Below are 17385 nucleotides of genomic sequence, written 5' to 3' on the forward strand. Positions count from 1 at the left end.
TGAAATATTTGCTTTGTTGAAGTATCTGGACCCAAACCTGCAAATACCTGTGAGGTATGCCTATAGCTACATGGGAGAGATGTAACTGCCAATGTAACTTGTCTAGGTGAGAAGATAGAATCCTGGTGCTTTCTACTCTGTCATTTTCCCAGAAGCTCAGAATATTTTTTCCCAAAATATTAATTGAAAAATTGAAAAGCAGGTGTATTGAACTCACAAAAGTAATTGAAGTTTAAACACTTCTACCAAAACCAGAATTTATTATTTCATTTTACTGGCTTTAAGGGAAGCACATGTATCAATACTTTCAAATGTATTTCTTTTCCTATCTTGTTTTCAAATAAGCAAATAGTCATGTTTACCAATTTCTCTTGACAAGTGACAATTTTAAATAATTTAAAACTAACTTCAGCTTACTGAAGTATCTTTTACAGGATGTTACTGTGGCTAGTATTGTTTTAATGTTCTGATAACATTTTGTTAATTGATTAGCTAAATGCAATTCTTAATTTAATTTTACAATTTGTTGATATTGTGATAAGCTATTCTCATGAAATTTCTATAAAACTTAGCTCATTAAGATATTTAAGAATGGAGTCAGTGGCTGCTTTTTGTAAATCAATGTAATTTATAGAAAATAACTTTTTCCAGTTTAAAAATTCAAAATCTGAAGACTTCATTAAATTTTTCATATATATATATTTCAAATATGAAGCTAACACATTAATAATCTTAGTGTCTATTCAATAAGCACGCTCCCTATAAAAATCAATACTCTCACTCATTGATTTATACATTTCCAATTTCTTTTCATATAATTTTGAAATTCATGTGAATATTTACCTCTCTTGCTCAAGTTTTATATTCACTGAACACACTTTTAAAATTAGTTTCATTTGTTGTAAGCAAAGGGGCAGGCCTTTTATTAAGCATGTAGTTTTATTTGTGGTCATTTTTCTGATTGCAGAGTTTTATTAATTCTTGCTACTTTGTTCAAGATATCATCCCGTACAGATAATTTGTGTAAAAATCTAATATATTTGTACCAAGAAGCTCTTGAGTCCAACATAATTTTGATATATCTTTTGATATATATTTTCTTATTATATAAACATCTTTAATTTGTATGCAAAGTGTATCAAGTGCATTTAATCTTGATGCCTATATCTATGTGATTTTAATTTTAGAAGAGACAAGAATGTTCCATCTGCTTTTGAATTACCCCACTCCCAAAATACATATCCTTTCTACAATACTAAAAAAGATTAAAAAAAAGATAATCATATTTGAATTCACAGATGAAGTATTTTATAATTATGAGCTGAGCAAGGCACAAATTTGGCATAATTGTTTCTTGGGAGAAATACTGGCTTATATGCCCTTGTATACATTTGCCAAATCTGCCCCATTATCATATCCCTGGCCAGGACAATTTTTAAATAATCTTTTTCTAACTTATTAAGTTTCATAAGCTTGACCATATCTACTTTTTCTTTAAAACAAAAACTGTTTTATTGAGATAAAATTGTCCAGTTTTTTCTTCCTTTTGTTTCAATCAAGTCAAATAAAACTCTCCCCTTACAATGATATCATTCTTAATGTAAATATACCTAATCATCAGATACATTTATTACAAATAATATCAGATAATATATTACAAAGAATAAGAACATGTATTTTTTTATTCTCCATAGTATTTCAGATTTAACATGATTGCTAATAGAATTACACATTTTTTAAACTTTACTAGACAAAACAGAATCCTTTTAATGACTAGCTGTATGATTATAAGCTCCTATAAGTTCAAGTGAATGCAGAAACAATAGTTTCCCATGGTCCTCTAAGAGAGAAATAATTTTTGTATAAAGCACACATTTAACATCACTGATACATATTTTATCACATTCTGTAAAGCATCATCTATTAAACTATCAGTTTGAAGATATGTTTAAAAATACTTCCATTTTAAAAAGCATTAAGCTGGTATAAGGAATTTATGTAATTACAAATTCTTTTCAAATTTTTCCAATCCTTGAAAGAACTTTTTGAGCTGCAAAAAATTAATTATATTGTATTATTGCTAAAAAGTATATGCACAGGGAACAAAAGTAAGGACTCTTTGGAATAAATGAGCCAGTCACAATGGACCAACTCAATGTCAGACCTTTTTTTTTTTTTTTTAAAAAAAAGATCCATCTTTTGAAAATTTTTGCTCACATGTAAAACAGATACTCTAAAATCTGCATCTTGTCCTTGGATAGGCCAATGCTCTATTAAGAACATTTTTATTATATTAGAAATAGATGGCCACAATGAAGAATTAAACTTATTTAAAAGACACCTTATTTTCTTGCTCATGCTTATAATCACTAGCTTCTGAGACTTTGAACATTTCCATTTTCTTTATCTTTTCCTCACAATGCAAAGAAAAGTTTTTAACTCTGAATTTCCTAGTAATTCTATTCTAATAGTGTCAATGTTAAAGACTTCATAATTTTCAGTAGCTGGAAAAGTTTTCTAGCCTAACTTGTTATAGTGTCCTATAATTCTCATTATTTTTTACTTGTATTTTTCATCTTCTGAACAATGTACTACTTGACTTCTTATACCATATTTGTTTTTAAAAATCTTTGGTATACATTTTCACTATATTTATTTTTAATTAATACATACAGTTAAACATAGTATTTAACAATCAAATAGGTGTACATAAACATTTGTATGAAAATTTTATGATTGCGAACAACAGAAAATTACATACCAGGAAAATCGATAAATGCTTAAACAGAGGAATTTATCCCAAATCAAAGAACAAGATAAGGCCCAGCCAAAGATCTAAGTGAAAAGATGTAAGTAACATGCCTGATGGAGAATTTAAAGCAACAATCATTAGGATACTCACTGGGCTTGAGAAAAGAATAGAAGACATCAGAGAGACTCTTACCACACAGATAAAAGAGTTACAAAAGAATCAATCAGAGATGAAGACAATAAATGAGATTGGAAATAGGCTTGATGCAAGGAACAGCAGGCTAAAAGAAGTAGGGGGATGAATTAGTGACAAAGAAGGGGAAAAAATGGAAAATAATGAAGCTTAATGAAAGAGAGAAATTAGAATTATGGGAAATGAGAGCAGACTTAGGGAACATATAGAGTAATTATGAAACCATAATAACATTAGTATTATAGGAGCCCCAAAAGAAGGAGAGAGAAAAAAGGGGGCAGAAATTTTATTTGAGGAAATAATAGCTGAAAACTTCTAAATCTGGGGAAGGAAACAGACATCCACATGTAGGAAGCACAGAGAACTCCATCAAAATAAAGAAAAGCAGGCCAACACCAAGTCTTATTGTAACTAACTTTGCATAATATGGTAATAAAGAAAAAAATTGTAAAAGCAACAAAAGAAGTCCTTAATTTACAAGGGGAAGATCCACAAGGCTGGCTGGAGATTTCTCAACAGAAGTTTGGTAAGACGGAAGGAAGTGGCATGATATACTCAAAGAGCTGAATGCAAAATATCTGCAGCCAAGAATACTCTATCCAGTAAGGCTATCATTCAAAATAGGAGGAAAGATAAAGGGATTCCAAGACAAAAACTAAAGGAAATTGTGACCACTAATCCAGCCCTGCAAGACATAATAAAGGGGACTCTTTATGTGAAAAGTAAAGACCAAAAGGGGCAATGGGAACAGAGGATCAGAGAAAATTTCCAGAAATAATGACAAAACAAGTAATCAATCCCATTTACAAATGCACCAAAAATAGTAACATACCTAGGAATAAACCTAACCAAGAAGTAAAAAATCTGCACTCTGAAAACTATAAAACACCAGTGAAAGAAATTGAAAGAGGATACAAAGAAATGGAAAGACATGCCATGTTCATGGATTAGAAAAACAAATAGTTTTAAAATGTCTATACTACCCAAAGCAATCTCCACATTTAATGCAATCCCTATCAAATACCAACAGCATTTTTCACAGAACTAGAACAAACAATCCTAAAATCTGTATGGAACCACAAAAGACACTGAAGAGCCAAAGCAATTTTGAAAAAGAGAAACAAAGCTGGAGGCATTACACTTCTGAACTTCAAGTTATACTACAAAGCTGTAGTTATCAAAACAGTGTGGTACTGGCACAAAAACAGATACAGATCAATGGAACAGAGTAGAAAGCCGAGGAATAAACCCACAACTATATGGTCAATTAATCTTCAACAAAGCAGGAAAGAATATGCACTGGTAAAAAGATAGTCTCTTCAACAAATCATGTTGGGAAAGCTGGACAGAAAGATGGAAAAGAATGAAACTGGAACACCTTAACATCACACACAAACATAAACTCAAAATGGATGAAAGACCTACATGTGAGACAGGAAACCATTAAAATCCTAGAGAACCTCTTTGACATTGGCCACAGCAACAAAAGCAAAAATAAACTATTAGGACTTCATCAAAATAAAAAACTTCTGCACAACGAAGGAAAACAATCAACTAAACTAAAAGGCAACCTATGAAATGGAAGAAGATATTTGCAAATGACATATCTGATACAGATTAGTATCCAAAACTTATAAAGAACTTACAAAATTCAACACTCAAAAAATCAATAATCCAATTCAGAAATGGGCAGAAGACATGAAAAGACATTTTTCCAAAGAAGACATACAGATGGCCAGCAGACAAATGAAAAGATGCTCAACATCACTTATCATCAGGGAAATACAAATCAAAACTACCATGAAATTATCACCTCACATCTGTCTGAATGGCTAAAATCAACAACACAAGAAACAACAGGTGTGGCAAGGATGTGGAGAAAGAGGAATCTTGTACTGTTAGTGGGAAAGAAACTGGTGCAGCCACTCTGGAGAACAGTATGGAGTAAAAAGTTAAAAACAGAACTGCTCTACCATCCAACAACTGCACTACTAGTATCTATCCAAAGAATACAAAATACTAATTCAAAGAGATACATTTACACTGATGTTTATAGCAGCATTATCTATAGTAGACAAATAATGGCAAGAGCTCAAGTGTCATCGACTGATGAAGAGGATTATATACATAAACAACATATATAATGGAGTATTACTCAGCCATGAAAAAGGATGGAATCTTGCAATTTGCAACAACATGGATGGCACTAGAGAGTATTATGCTAAGCAAAATAAGGAAAGCAAAATAAGTCAGTTCAAGAAAGACAAATACCATATGATTTCACTCATATGGTGAAATGACCAAAGAGAAAAAAAAAAGAGAGGGGGAGGCAAACCAAGAAACAGATTCCTGATGAGAGAGAACAAACTGATGGTTACCAGAGGGGAGGTGGGTAGAGGGATGGGCAAAACAGGTGATGGGGATTAGGGAGTGCACTTGCTGTGATGAGCACCCGGTGTTGTATGGAAGTGTTGAATCACTATCTTGTACACCTGAAACTAATATTACGCTATATGTTAACTAAGTGGAATTTAAATTAAAACTTAAGAAAAAAAAAAGGCATCTGTACCTGACTCCTCTCTATTACTCCCTACCTATGTTATAATGAAAGTACACTAATCCTGAAACTGGAGGGGATGATTAATGATATATATATATATACAGTTGGAGAACAATAGCAATGGACTGTTGTATTATATAGAATACACAGTAGCAGAACAGAGGCTATGTCAGAAGCCAGTAAATTATACAAATTCCAACTATAATCTAGTATATGAAAGGAATTAATTTTCTTTTTTTTTTTTTTAGGAATTAATTTTCAAAGAGAAAATGTAAAACTATAGAAATGAAAAAGACTGAGACCAGGAAAATATATAACACTGATTCTAACAAATGTATCTGATCAAAATCTTGAAGACTAACTCAAGCTATCCATCCTTGAGGTGGTATCCATATCAGAGGTGCAGCTAAAATAAATACCTGTATCTATTTGAAGTACTATCCATGTCACATATATTCTTGAAAGAAATACCTGGACCACTGCAAAAAAAAAAAAAAAAAAAAAAGAAATACCTGGACCAAGATTGCTCTATGTGGCCTTCCAGTCAATACAGCTTCCTTTAACTCTGCTTGTAGCTTACTAAATTTTTAGTGTAATGTTTTTTTCTTTTAACAAAAAATAAACAAGAAATTCGGCTTTTGTATGAAAGGTGGTTTCATTTGACACAGATGAAACAGGGCAATCAGAGGAAAGTAAGAGTTTGATGACTTATTCTAGTCAAGTATGAACGTATAAGAAAATAATCAATAGATGTGATAAAATTATGGATTTATAAATTTTCTTTGTTCATGCCTTTACATTTTTGGAAAGAAGAGAAGTAAACCCTGTTGCCCCCAGGGAATGGTGACTGACTGTGGCTAGGGCATGAAGAAAAAATCCTACTCTCAAGACCCAGAACACAGAGCTGGATTAAGAGTGAGGCTAAACCAGAACAGAGAACATCACCCCATTCCCTACCACCCACCTCCAGGCTATCAAACACCAAATAACAAGCAACAACAGTACTGCTAGAAGAAAGGGAAGAGTATATATATATATATATATATATATAGAGAGAGAGAGAGAGAGAGAGAGAGAGAGAGAGAGAGAGAGACATACTCTCTAAGGCTCAGTCTCACAGGGAGAGATAAAACTAAGTGTGAAACAAGAACACTGAGGGAAAAAACCTCCAGCAACATAACCCACCCTCAGCACAAAGAAATACTATAGGAATTGAACCTGGTAGTACACTGAGGGTAACCATAGCAACAAGAGCCAAAATTCAGATACTCAGATCAACTCATTGCTAGGTGAAACCAAATCACATAGTAATGATCTAACATAAGAAACAGTATGCCCATTTTCAGATATAAATATTATTTATCTCAGTCCTACAAATAATTTCTTGCTTTCAACCAAACATTATGCAATACACAAAAAAGCAAGGAGGGGGGGGGAATGGACTGTCAGGAGAACCAGACTCAGATATGACCCCGCTACTGGAACTATCAGAAAAATTTAAATTACTATTATTAATATGTTAAATGCTTTGGTGAAAATAGGAGGACAACATGCATGACTACAATGGGAATTTTAACAGAGGGTCATAAACAATAAGAATCAATGATCAAAGCAAATGCTAGGGGAAAAAAACCCCACAATGACAGGTACAAAAAATGCCTTTGATGGGCTCATCAGCAGACCTGACACAAGTGAGAAAACAAATGGAAAACTGAAGATAGGTCAATAAATAGAAATTACCCAAACTAAAACAAAAAAAAGAATGTGTGGTAGGGTGGAGACTAAAATAGGGCATCTAAGAATGGGGACTAACATCAAATGGTATAGTATTTAGGAAATTGGAATCCCAAAAGTAGAAGATACAGGACAGCTCAGAGAACACCAATCATGATAAACACCCCAAATAAACAAATAGATAAACATATAAACAAATGGATTAACAAATCAGACTTCGACACTCCATGCTCAAACTGATGAAAAATATAGATAAAATATTGAGGACAACCAAAAAAATTTGACACTATATGTATATAAATATATATATATATATATATATACACACACACACATACATATATATATCAATCACACACATATATAGAAGAAACAGAGATAAAAATTACAGTAAGACATTTTGTCAGAAAATATGCAAACCAAGAGACAATAAAATGACTTCTTTAAACTGCTGAAAGAAAATAAAGCTGTCAACCCAGAATTCTACATACACCAAAAAAAAATCTTTCAAAACGAAAAACAAAGGTATTTTTAAATGAAAAGGGCATCAAGAATTAATCACCAGTAGATCTGGAACATAAAACATATCAAAGGAAGTTGTTTAGGCAAAAGGAATGTGATACTAGACAGAAATGGAGAGCTAATGAAGAAATGAAGAGCACTGGACATAGTAAAAACAAAGATGAATACAGTTATTTTTTAAAACTTTTAACTTCTTTAAAAATAACTATCTAAAGCAGAAACAGTAACATTGTATTCTTTCTTTATAACCTATATAAAAGTAAACTATATGACAATAGGAAAAAGAACCCACAAATTATTAACATCAAGAATGAATGAGAGTATTATCACTGCAGACTCCAAGACACTAAAAGATTAAATAACAGTACAAACAATTCTATATGGACAAATTCAATATTAAAAACCACAAACTATCAAAACTCATTCAAGAATAATCCTATAACCAGGGCACCTGGGTGGCTCAGTCAGTTAGGCGTCTGCCTTCAGCTTGGATCATGATCTAGGGGTCCTGAGATTAAGTTCCGCATCAGGCTTCCTGTTCAGCAGGGAGTCTCTCTCCCCTTTCCGTCTACCCCTCTCCCTCTCCCTCCCTCTCCTCCTGCTCTTGCTCTCTCTCAAATAAATAAATAAAATTTTTTATAAAAGGACAATCATATAACCAAAAATCCTGTATCTATTAAACTTTTTGTAGTTAAAAACCTTAACGAAAGAAAACTTTCTGTGATGTAAAAGAAAGCTGCTTGGAAGAAGGTGGCTAATTCTGCCTAGATTTCTTTCTCTTCTTCACTGTTCAATATGGATATGCTGTTCAAAAGATAAATGCTGAATCTTCTTCACTTCAGTATACTCAGAAAGAGACCTGAAATATTTTGTAATATTAAAAAAAAAAACCTGACATCAAGAAAACAAGTACTTGAGCAAAACTATTTCTACACACATCCATTAGACTGCCCAGTGACATTTATAGAATAACCCATGAGCATAATATTCAGAGTGCCTAAGAAGCTAAAACACATTTAATATATATTCAAAATATTTTTTTTACAAAGATTAATTTGAGAGAGAGTATGTGTGTGCATGCACACACACACACAGGCACATGCAAGTTGGGGGAGGGGCAGAGGGAGAGAATCTCAAGCAGACTTCCTCCTGAGTAGGAGCTCCACAAGGGGCTCAGTCTCATGACCCATGAGATCATGACCTGAGCTGAAACCAAGAGTCAGATGCTTAACCAACTAAGCCACCCAAGGCCCCTGAAATATTTCTATTTTAAGTATTAGTTAAATCTTTCTAAAGTCTCAGAAAATAAAATAATCTGGAAAGACTAATTTTCCATGTGTCAACTGTTTGACATTTTATTGATTTTAGGATTTTTAAATCATAAATTTATCTCCATTAACTCATTAGTTGAACCAAATAACAGGTAAGCAAAATATATGATGCTTTTGTAATATAAAAAACACCTCAAAATTTTGCTTAGGGTTAGATATTTTTATATCTAATGACAAAAACTAATCTCAATTTTTTTTTCCTGATAACATGCCAGTAATTGTCACTGAGGTTTACACAATGAATTGAATGTTTTAAAAATTATACGAACAATACTTTCAACTACATAAGCCTTTAAGGTACAAGTAAAACAAAATTTACCTCAGACACAGGTTCTTGTTCCTTAGTGGGAGCTTCATTTTTTAATCTTGAAAACAAAATAGGTATTGAATACTTTATTTTATATTTAGGAAAATATGAAACAGTTCTTTTCTGTATGCTTAAGTAATTAAAATGTAAATTTAAACTAACATAGATTTGTAAATGCCCTCTATAAATATTTTAAAGGAAAAATAAAATGCATTAAAATAAACAGTAGATTCAATAAATGTGCTAAAGAAGTTAATAGGGGCATGTATTTCCTTCTTTTCTAAAAACAAGAGCACTTAAGAAATTTTCTCTATGTTAAATACAATTATAACTAAAAGACATAATACATTAGTAAAACAGTCTCAAAAAAAGAATGATTCTTTAAAAAATAAAAGCAGGTTATATGATTAATATATATAATATGCATAAGTATTTACTATTATGGGGCTTAAAAAGTGAGAAAAGAAATTTTATCTCTTGTGAAATTCAATATAATGCTATTTCTATATTTATTACAATTAAGGTGGTAAAATCACAGAAATAATTTAGAATTCTGAAGGATATAGTCTCTTAGGAACCTTCAGAAGCACTGCTCAAATATTAACTACAAATATTTTAAACTGTTTCTAAAGATAAAAAAACAAATGGTAACTTATTACAACATTAAAAAAGGCATATGCCATCTATAAAATCTTTTTTTAAATAGTTTCATATAAAAGCTAGCTTTCACAAAAGATCTTTTAGAAACTGCTGATAACTAAACATTATTTCCTGATATTATATATTAAACTCAATTTTAAACTAAGTGCCTACCTGATCTGAAATGCCATTAATAGTTAAGTGATTCATTACTTTATGAAGGCTTATAACTATACTTAAAGATTAATATATTTAACATAAGCAACAAGTATACTGACTTAAATTTCATGTACAAAAATGACATACAGTAGGATAGAAACGTCAACTATCCTAAAAGCTACTCTCTAGTTAGTCAATGAAATCTCTGAGGGCACACTGAAAAAATTAGGTCTATAAATGCTAATGCTTTACTAGATATTAATAATAACTCATGTAAAATTACTTATCTATATTTTAGTTATTACATGAAATTGCAAACAATTTAAAATAGAGTGTGTCCTTTTTTGTTCTTTTATTATATTGGTAATGTACTACAATAATTTACAACCAATTTACTAAACAAATTTAAATGAATAAAATTTGCAGAAATACTAACAAAATGCATTAATGTCGATCATTTTGGGGGTTAAAGATTTTATAATTCTTTAAAGTGTTTTATTGTGAACAACAAAATTCATAAAGATGAAATTTCACATGTTTAGTCTTTAATGATTTATACAGGAAAATGAGAGTCTTACAAATAACATGTATAAAGTCATAAGAAAACATGAAAAATTAGTGTGAAGAAACAAAGTAGATACTGGATTATAAAATTTTGAAATAAATTTGTATATTACAACTACTTTTTATTTCCCATCAGTTAATAATTTTAAACTCAGTTTGAAAAACTGAAACAAACTGGTCACAAAGAAGTTTAAAAAATATTTTATAAAATAATTTCCCTCTCAGTATACTGTTGAAAATATTATCAAAGATCAATCTTACATTCTTACAAAAAGAAATTACCATGCTAATCATTTTTATATGGCTGTTCTAATAAACTGATTTTATGCAACAATTAAAATGAAAGCTATCCTGTGTGTTTTACTATTTCTGCTGATATTTCAATTAGAGAAACTCAGTCCTCTATCTCTGCAAGAAAGATTGGTTACAGAGTTTTTATTACCCTTCATCTTACTGGCTAAGAAACTGGTAGATGAGAACAAAATAAGTCACTGAAATATTAGCACTGAAGGGCCTATGATCCCAATCTTATTTTGTGGCTTTAACCATACTAGTATTCTTTTTTTGGAGCAGAATTATAATAATGAATAAACTATTTAAGAAAACATATATTTAAAAAATTCAAAGCACACTATGTAAAATCGCCTGAGAAAAACAGTTTCTCTGAATTATCAATCAATCACTAAAATGTACACTACATTTTTGTAACTACAAAAGCATACTTTAAGGTTAATAAAACAAAAAGATGAACAAATTTTAACACAACTACTAACACATCATTAACACTATTGGAAAAGAAAAAAGTGTTCTTACCTGTAATTCTTATTCATTAAAGATACCTGCTGAAATAGTCATCATTTGAGATATTTAATTGCTTGGTTAGAAGACAGTGAAATTTGCTAAGCTCAAAGTTCTGAGCTAAAGACCTGCTATTAGTTAGTTACACTTTTCACCTATGAATGTTGCAATAATTTTTTATAGAAAAATGTAGTACATTTAAAACAAACACTAAAATTTCAGTGTAAAGAGAACAGAAAGATTGATGTTCAATTTCAAAATGATTATTGCAGATAAATTATTTTTTTTTCTGTAGGTGAACCTGCTGAAACAGATCTTTTTGATAAAAGATAAAGGACAATTTGATAAAGGACAATTTTTCCCCTCTAAAGTTTAAAATAAAATAAATGTCCCTTCTTGCATTTTTCTGCAGGTCACATAACTAATCCATGGCTACATGTAAAATAGATATTTTGGGTCAATTAAATTATTGTGTTCTTTTGAGGTTTTATTCATACTATATTCTACCATGGGGTATAGGGAAAAGCTATAAAGGGAAAATAGTTCAGATTCATTTCAGCCAGGCCATATTCTTTCCTTCATATAATATTTAAAAGACCAACATTTCAATGCTGATTTTAAAAATATAATCTTCAATTTAACAATATTTGTAAGCATACTAAAAAAGTTGAAAAGAAGTTGTATAAACCATCGGAAATCCAATCAGTTCCTAAGATCTTCCACTTAGACATTCAAGATTAAATTTAAGGTAGTAGTCATCAGACTAATAAATTGTAAAACACCTAGTGTACCATTTCTGATCATTTGTTCTGAGAAGTGTTAACAGATAATGTGGAAAGGGTAACTGAGCTAAGCATTTACTGGGCTGTACACACATCAGGTACTGTGCTAAGAGTTCTAGTCCAAAGTAAAGACATAGTCCCTCTTATCAAGGAGTTCATCATCAAGGAAACATATTGAAGGAAATGTTTATGGAACTGTGAAGTGTTACAAAAGAGACATCTATATGATGGATTGGCTATACAAAGGACTGAGCCACTACAAAAGGGAAAGACACAAGGAAGCAGTGAAGATACTATAGTAAACTTGGTTTTGCAGAAAGAGCAGGAGTTAGCAAAGCAGGGGACGAGGATTTGAGGAAGAACAAAAGCAAAGAATTATGAAATAAGACAACAATGATATGAAAACCTGAGTGGTCTAATATGACTGTAATGCAGGGAACAAAGAGTAGTCAAAAATGCAACTGAAGAGATAGCAAGGGCAACTTCAGGAAAGATCTTGATTGCCAGGATAGAGTGCTTATGCTAAGAACTTTAATCTAAGGCTAACAGGAAAGTATGATTAAATTTGTGCATCTGAAAGAGAAACGGTAGTATTAGAAGAGGATAGGCTCTACTCAGGAAGTCCAGAGAAGATATAGTCAATGACTGTCTCAAGTAAAGCAGAAGCAGTTTCAGTGGAGAAGAGGAAGGTTTAGGGAGATGATAAGGTAAAACCAATAAAGTAGAAGTACCAACTGGACAAAGAACACTCAAATAGAAATATTTATTACTCAGACCTGCACAGTCTTATTTACCTCATCCTTAATGAAAAAATCCAACCATCACTTCTGAACAGATAACCCCAGAGTCATTATCTAGAGCTTTACCCCTCCATTTTTATTATTATTTATTTCAATCAATCAATTCAATTCAGAAATATTACAGTATATTAGATTTAGACTTGAGTCCTAAGAGATTGTCTAACTGCCCTCATCTTGTAGATGAGAAAAATCTGAGGCCTAAAAATGCTAAAGTAATAAGCCCATTAAACAACAGAACCAGGATTAAAAGTGATGGTTCTACTTCAAATTTCCACTGCATTGCTTTACAGCCAATTCCTTTCCTGTGAATCAGGCTCCCTTACAATCATGCCAGGAAAAGTGAAAAGGCTTAACTGATTGGTCTGCTTCTGGATATTTTCCACTTTCAAACATGCTCAGTATCATTGCCAAATTAATCTTATTAATAGACCAATTCATGCCATTGTTTGCTGAAAATGTCCTATTGCCCATACATCATAGACCTATGGCTCTAAGACTGGGAAGTTAGATTCTGGTCCCAATGCTACAGGTGTGTCAGTTGCCACCTACGCTCCTGTGAAAACACACTGAAGTCCCATCTAGTTCCTCAGCCAATCATAACAAGATAGGAAGTATATTTGTAATCACAAGTACAACCAGAGCAGCAATAGAGTATGTATTAGTTTGGTCTCCGAAAACAAACTGCCGTAATTTAAATTGAAGCTCTCCACTTGAAAGCTATGTGACAATGAGCAAATTACTTATCTGTACCTCAGCTGACTTAATATACATTAATTGGGACAATAACAGCAGGTATCTCATTAGTTTGTGAGAATTAAATTAATAAATATAAAACACTTAAAAGAACGTCTGCACATTACATGTGTTCAATAAAAGTTATTATTGACATGAGTAGAGGTGGGAGTCAACCTTACTGTCCAGAATTTTTCTTGAGAGTGCACTACACAGCCTCTTAAAGCTTATTACCACTTAAATATCTTCCATATTTTGAGATTTTCCTGCAATTACTTTCCCCAACTCCCAAACTGAATCCAATAGACATTAGTTTGACTGGGGCCTACTCCTGTTAGGACCAGCCCTATTTGCTCTCCTAAAAAATTATATACTCATTTCTGAATGCTTAGGTATGATCTAGAGTTAGGCAAGATAGAGTTTTAAAAAAAAATCATTCTAGATAGATAGAAGAAAGAACCAATTTGAGGTAGGAAATTGAGAGAAACAGAAATATTTGTGTGTGAGAATGTTAAGCAGAAGAAATAAGACCATCAGAGGAGGCAGAAGATTTTGATGCCACACTAGGGTTCTATTCTGTTATTTTGTTGGCAATATTGAATTAAGCCCCAGATATTTAATTTATATTATACAAGCAACTACTATCATGACCAGAAGACTGAAAAAATGGTAGTTAACCTTAGAATCACTGGCAGAAGTTTGTCCAGTTTGCCCTAAATGAATAGACATTTTTCCAAAGCAGACCTACAGATGGCAAACAGTCACATAAAAAGATGCTCATCAGGATGCCTGGGTGACTCAGCAGTTGGGTGCCTGCCTTCGGCTCAGGTCGTGATCCTGGGATCCAGGATGGAGCCCCACATCAGGCTCCCCGCAAGGAGCCTGCATCTCTCTCTGCCTGTGTCTCTGCCTCTCTCTCTCTCAGTCTGTGTCTCTCATGAATAAATAAATAAAGCTTTTTAAAAAATGCTCATTATCACTCATCAGGGCAATGCAAATCAAAACCTCAATGAGCTATCTCCGTAACACCTGTCCTAATGGCTAAAATAAAAAAGAAAGAATACAATCGACAGTACTGATGTGCAGAAAAAGGGACCCTTGTACACTGTTGGTGGGAATGTAAATTGGTACAGCCACTGTGGAAAACAGTATGGTGGTTCCTCAAAATATTAAAAATAGGGATCCCTGGGTGGCGCAGCGGTTTGGCGCCTGCCTTTGGCCCAGGGCGCGATCCTGGAGACCCGGGATCGAATCCCACGTCGGGCTCCGGGTGCGTGGAGCCTGCTTCTCCCTCTGCCTGTGTCTCTGCCTCTCTCTCTCTGTGACTATCATAAATAAATAAAAAAAAATTTAAAAAAAAAGTTTAAAAAAATATTAAAAATAGAATTATCACATGATCCAACAATTCCACTACTGGCTATTTACCCCCCCAAAAAAAACAAAAACATTAATTTGAAAAGATATATGCACTCCTATGTTCACTAGGCATAATTTCCAACAGCCAAGATATGGAAGCAAACCTAGTATCCATCAATATAGAATGGATAATGAAGAGTTTAATATATATATATATATATATACACACACACACACACACACACACAACTTGTACATATATTTACATATACATATGTGTGTATGTATAATAGAATACTACACAGCCATAAAGAAGGATGAGATTTTGCCATTTGTGACAACAGATGAACCTAGAGGGTATCACACTAAGTGAATGAAGTCAGAGAAAGACAAATACTGTATGATGTCACTCATACATGGAATCTAAATAACAAATGAATAAACAAACTAGCAAAAAGCAGAATTAGGCCTATACAAGGAACAAACTAATGGTTGCCAGAGGGGGAACTGGATGGGGAATGGGCAAAAAATGGGTGAAGGGGAGTGGGAAATCCAGGCTTCGAGTTTTAGAATGAGTAAGTCATAGAAATAAAAGGCATAGCATAGAGAATACAGTCAGTGATGTTGCAACAATGTTGTACAGTGACAGATGGTAGCTACACTTGTGGTGAGCATATCATTAACATACAGAGAAGTTGAATCACCATATTTTGTACACCTGAAACTAATGTAACATTGTCAGATATACTCAAATTTTTATTTATTTATTTATTTATTTATTTATTTATTTATTTATTTAGTTTAGTTTAGTTTAGTTTAGTTTAGTTTAGTTTAGTTTAGTGAGGGAAACAAACCCAGGGCACCTGGGTGGCTCAGTCAGTTAAGCATCTGCCTTGGGCTCAGATCATGATCCCAGGGTTCTGGGATTGAGCCCCACACTAGGCTCACTGCTCAGTGGGAGTCTGCTTCTCCTTCTGCCCTTCTCCACACTCCTGATTGTACTCTTTTGCAAAAAAACAAAAACAAAAACAAAAACAAAAAAAAAACTTTTAAAAAAAGGAAGGAAATAAGCCCTAAATCAATTCTGTATATTTCACAGATTAGATCAGTTTCCTTTTTTTCCTGATTAGTCAAATATATTTAATGAAGACACTGACCATTTTGAATACTTAAGATTCTCCAACTTAAATATGTCCAGAATAAATAATTCCTCCAAATAATTTCAGAATTTCATAGGGAAATAATGGAATGACTTATCTATTCTTCAATGATCATAGTATTCAATGAAAGTAAATATTTTAAAAGATAAATAGTATTCTTAAGCATAAAATTTATTTAAAAGATGCCATTCTCCTTCTAAAAGAGTTTACTTAGTGCTTGCCTTTATGAAAGATAATTAATGACTTACTGGTATAGATTAGAGGGGTATAATAGTGATATTTCTCCTTTGGAACAAGTCCAGATTCTCTATTGGTATAAGCATTTCACATAATGTCATATACATATGGTATTAGTGGTTTAACTGATTGTGAAATCAGTTTACAATGTAGCCCTGTGAAGATGTGGATTCAGTATTTACAATTCTCACTGCCTTATTCTGTAATTACTCTGATGGCATGAACTACATCTTACTCATATTTCCATTTCCAGCATTTGATACAGAGTCTTGCACACAGAAGCCAAGAAATCAATGTTCTGGGTCAAGGGATATATGAAAGGGTTATTTATCTTATACTATTAAAGAGCCATGCAGTTACAACTGGTGCTAAGTATAAAACTCAGTAGCCATTCTGAAATAAGAGGAACTCAGTTTCAAGGAAAGTCAGTTTTCTGTTTTCATTTCTTCCTGGTATATTTTAAATTAAGGGTATTTATTTTTTAATTTGTTTTTTAAAGATTTATTTATTCATGAGACACAGAGACGTATGCAGAGAGAGAAGCAGGCTCCCCATGGGACTCGATCCCAGGACCTTGGGATCACAACCTGAGCCAAATGCAAATGCTCAACTGCTGAGCCACCCAGGTGCCCCTAAATTAGGGGTACTTAAAAAAATATAATAAAAATTTTTATCTGTAAAATATTCTACATTTCTTAAATCTTCTAAACAATAGTGTAAAGATTACTATTTTAGAGAGCACATGCATACATGCAAGTGA

General features: G+C 32.5%; 1 protein-coding gene across 21 annotated transcripts in view; it reads right to left on the bottom strand.

Moving 5' to 3' along the window:
- ZNF280D (zinc finger protein 280D) overlaps positions 1 to 17385 on the bottom strand; it is a 299635-nt gene that overhangs the window by 16158 nt on the left and 266092 nt on the right. For 20 of the 21 annotated variants that reach the window (XR_011997393.1, XR_011997395.1, XR_011997396.1 and 17 more), the window contains one exon: positions 9411 to 9456. Coding sequence is in view for 10 of the 21 variants with exons in the window: in XM_072738601.1 (XP_072594702.1) it covers positions 9411 to 9456 (46 nt within the window). In the remaining 11 variants the exon portion in view is untranslated. Of the gene's footprint in view, positions 1 to 9410; positions 9457 to 11573; positions 11603 to 17385 lie in introns of all 21 variants that reach the window. The other variant, XR_011997392.1, reaches the window with a different exon arrangement.

The sequence above is a fragment of the Vulpes vulpes genome, chromosome 15 (genome assembly GCF_048418805.1).
Source record: "Vulpes vulpes isolate BD-2025 chromosome 15, VulVul3, whole genome shotgun sequence".
NCBI classification, from domain to species: domain Eukaryota; kingdom Metazoa; phylum Chordata; class Mammalia; order Carnivora; family Canidae; genus Vulpes; species Vulpes vulpes.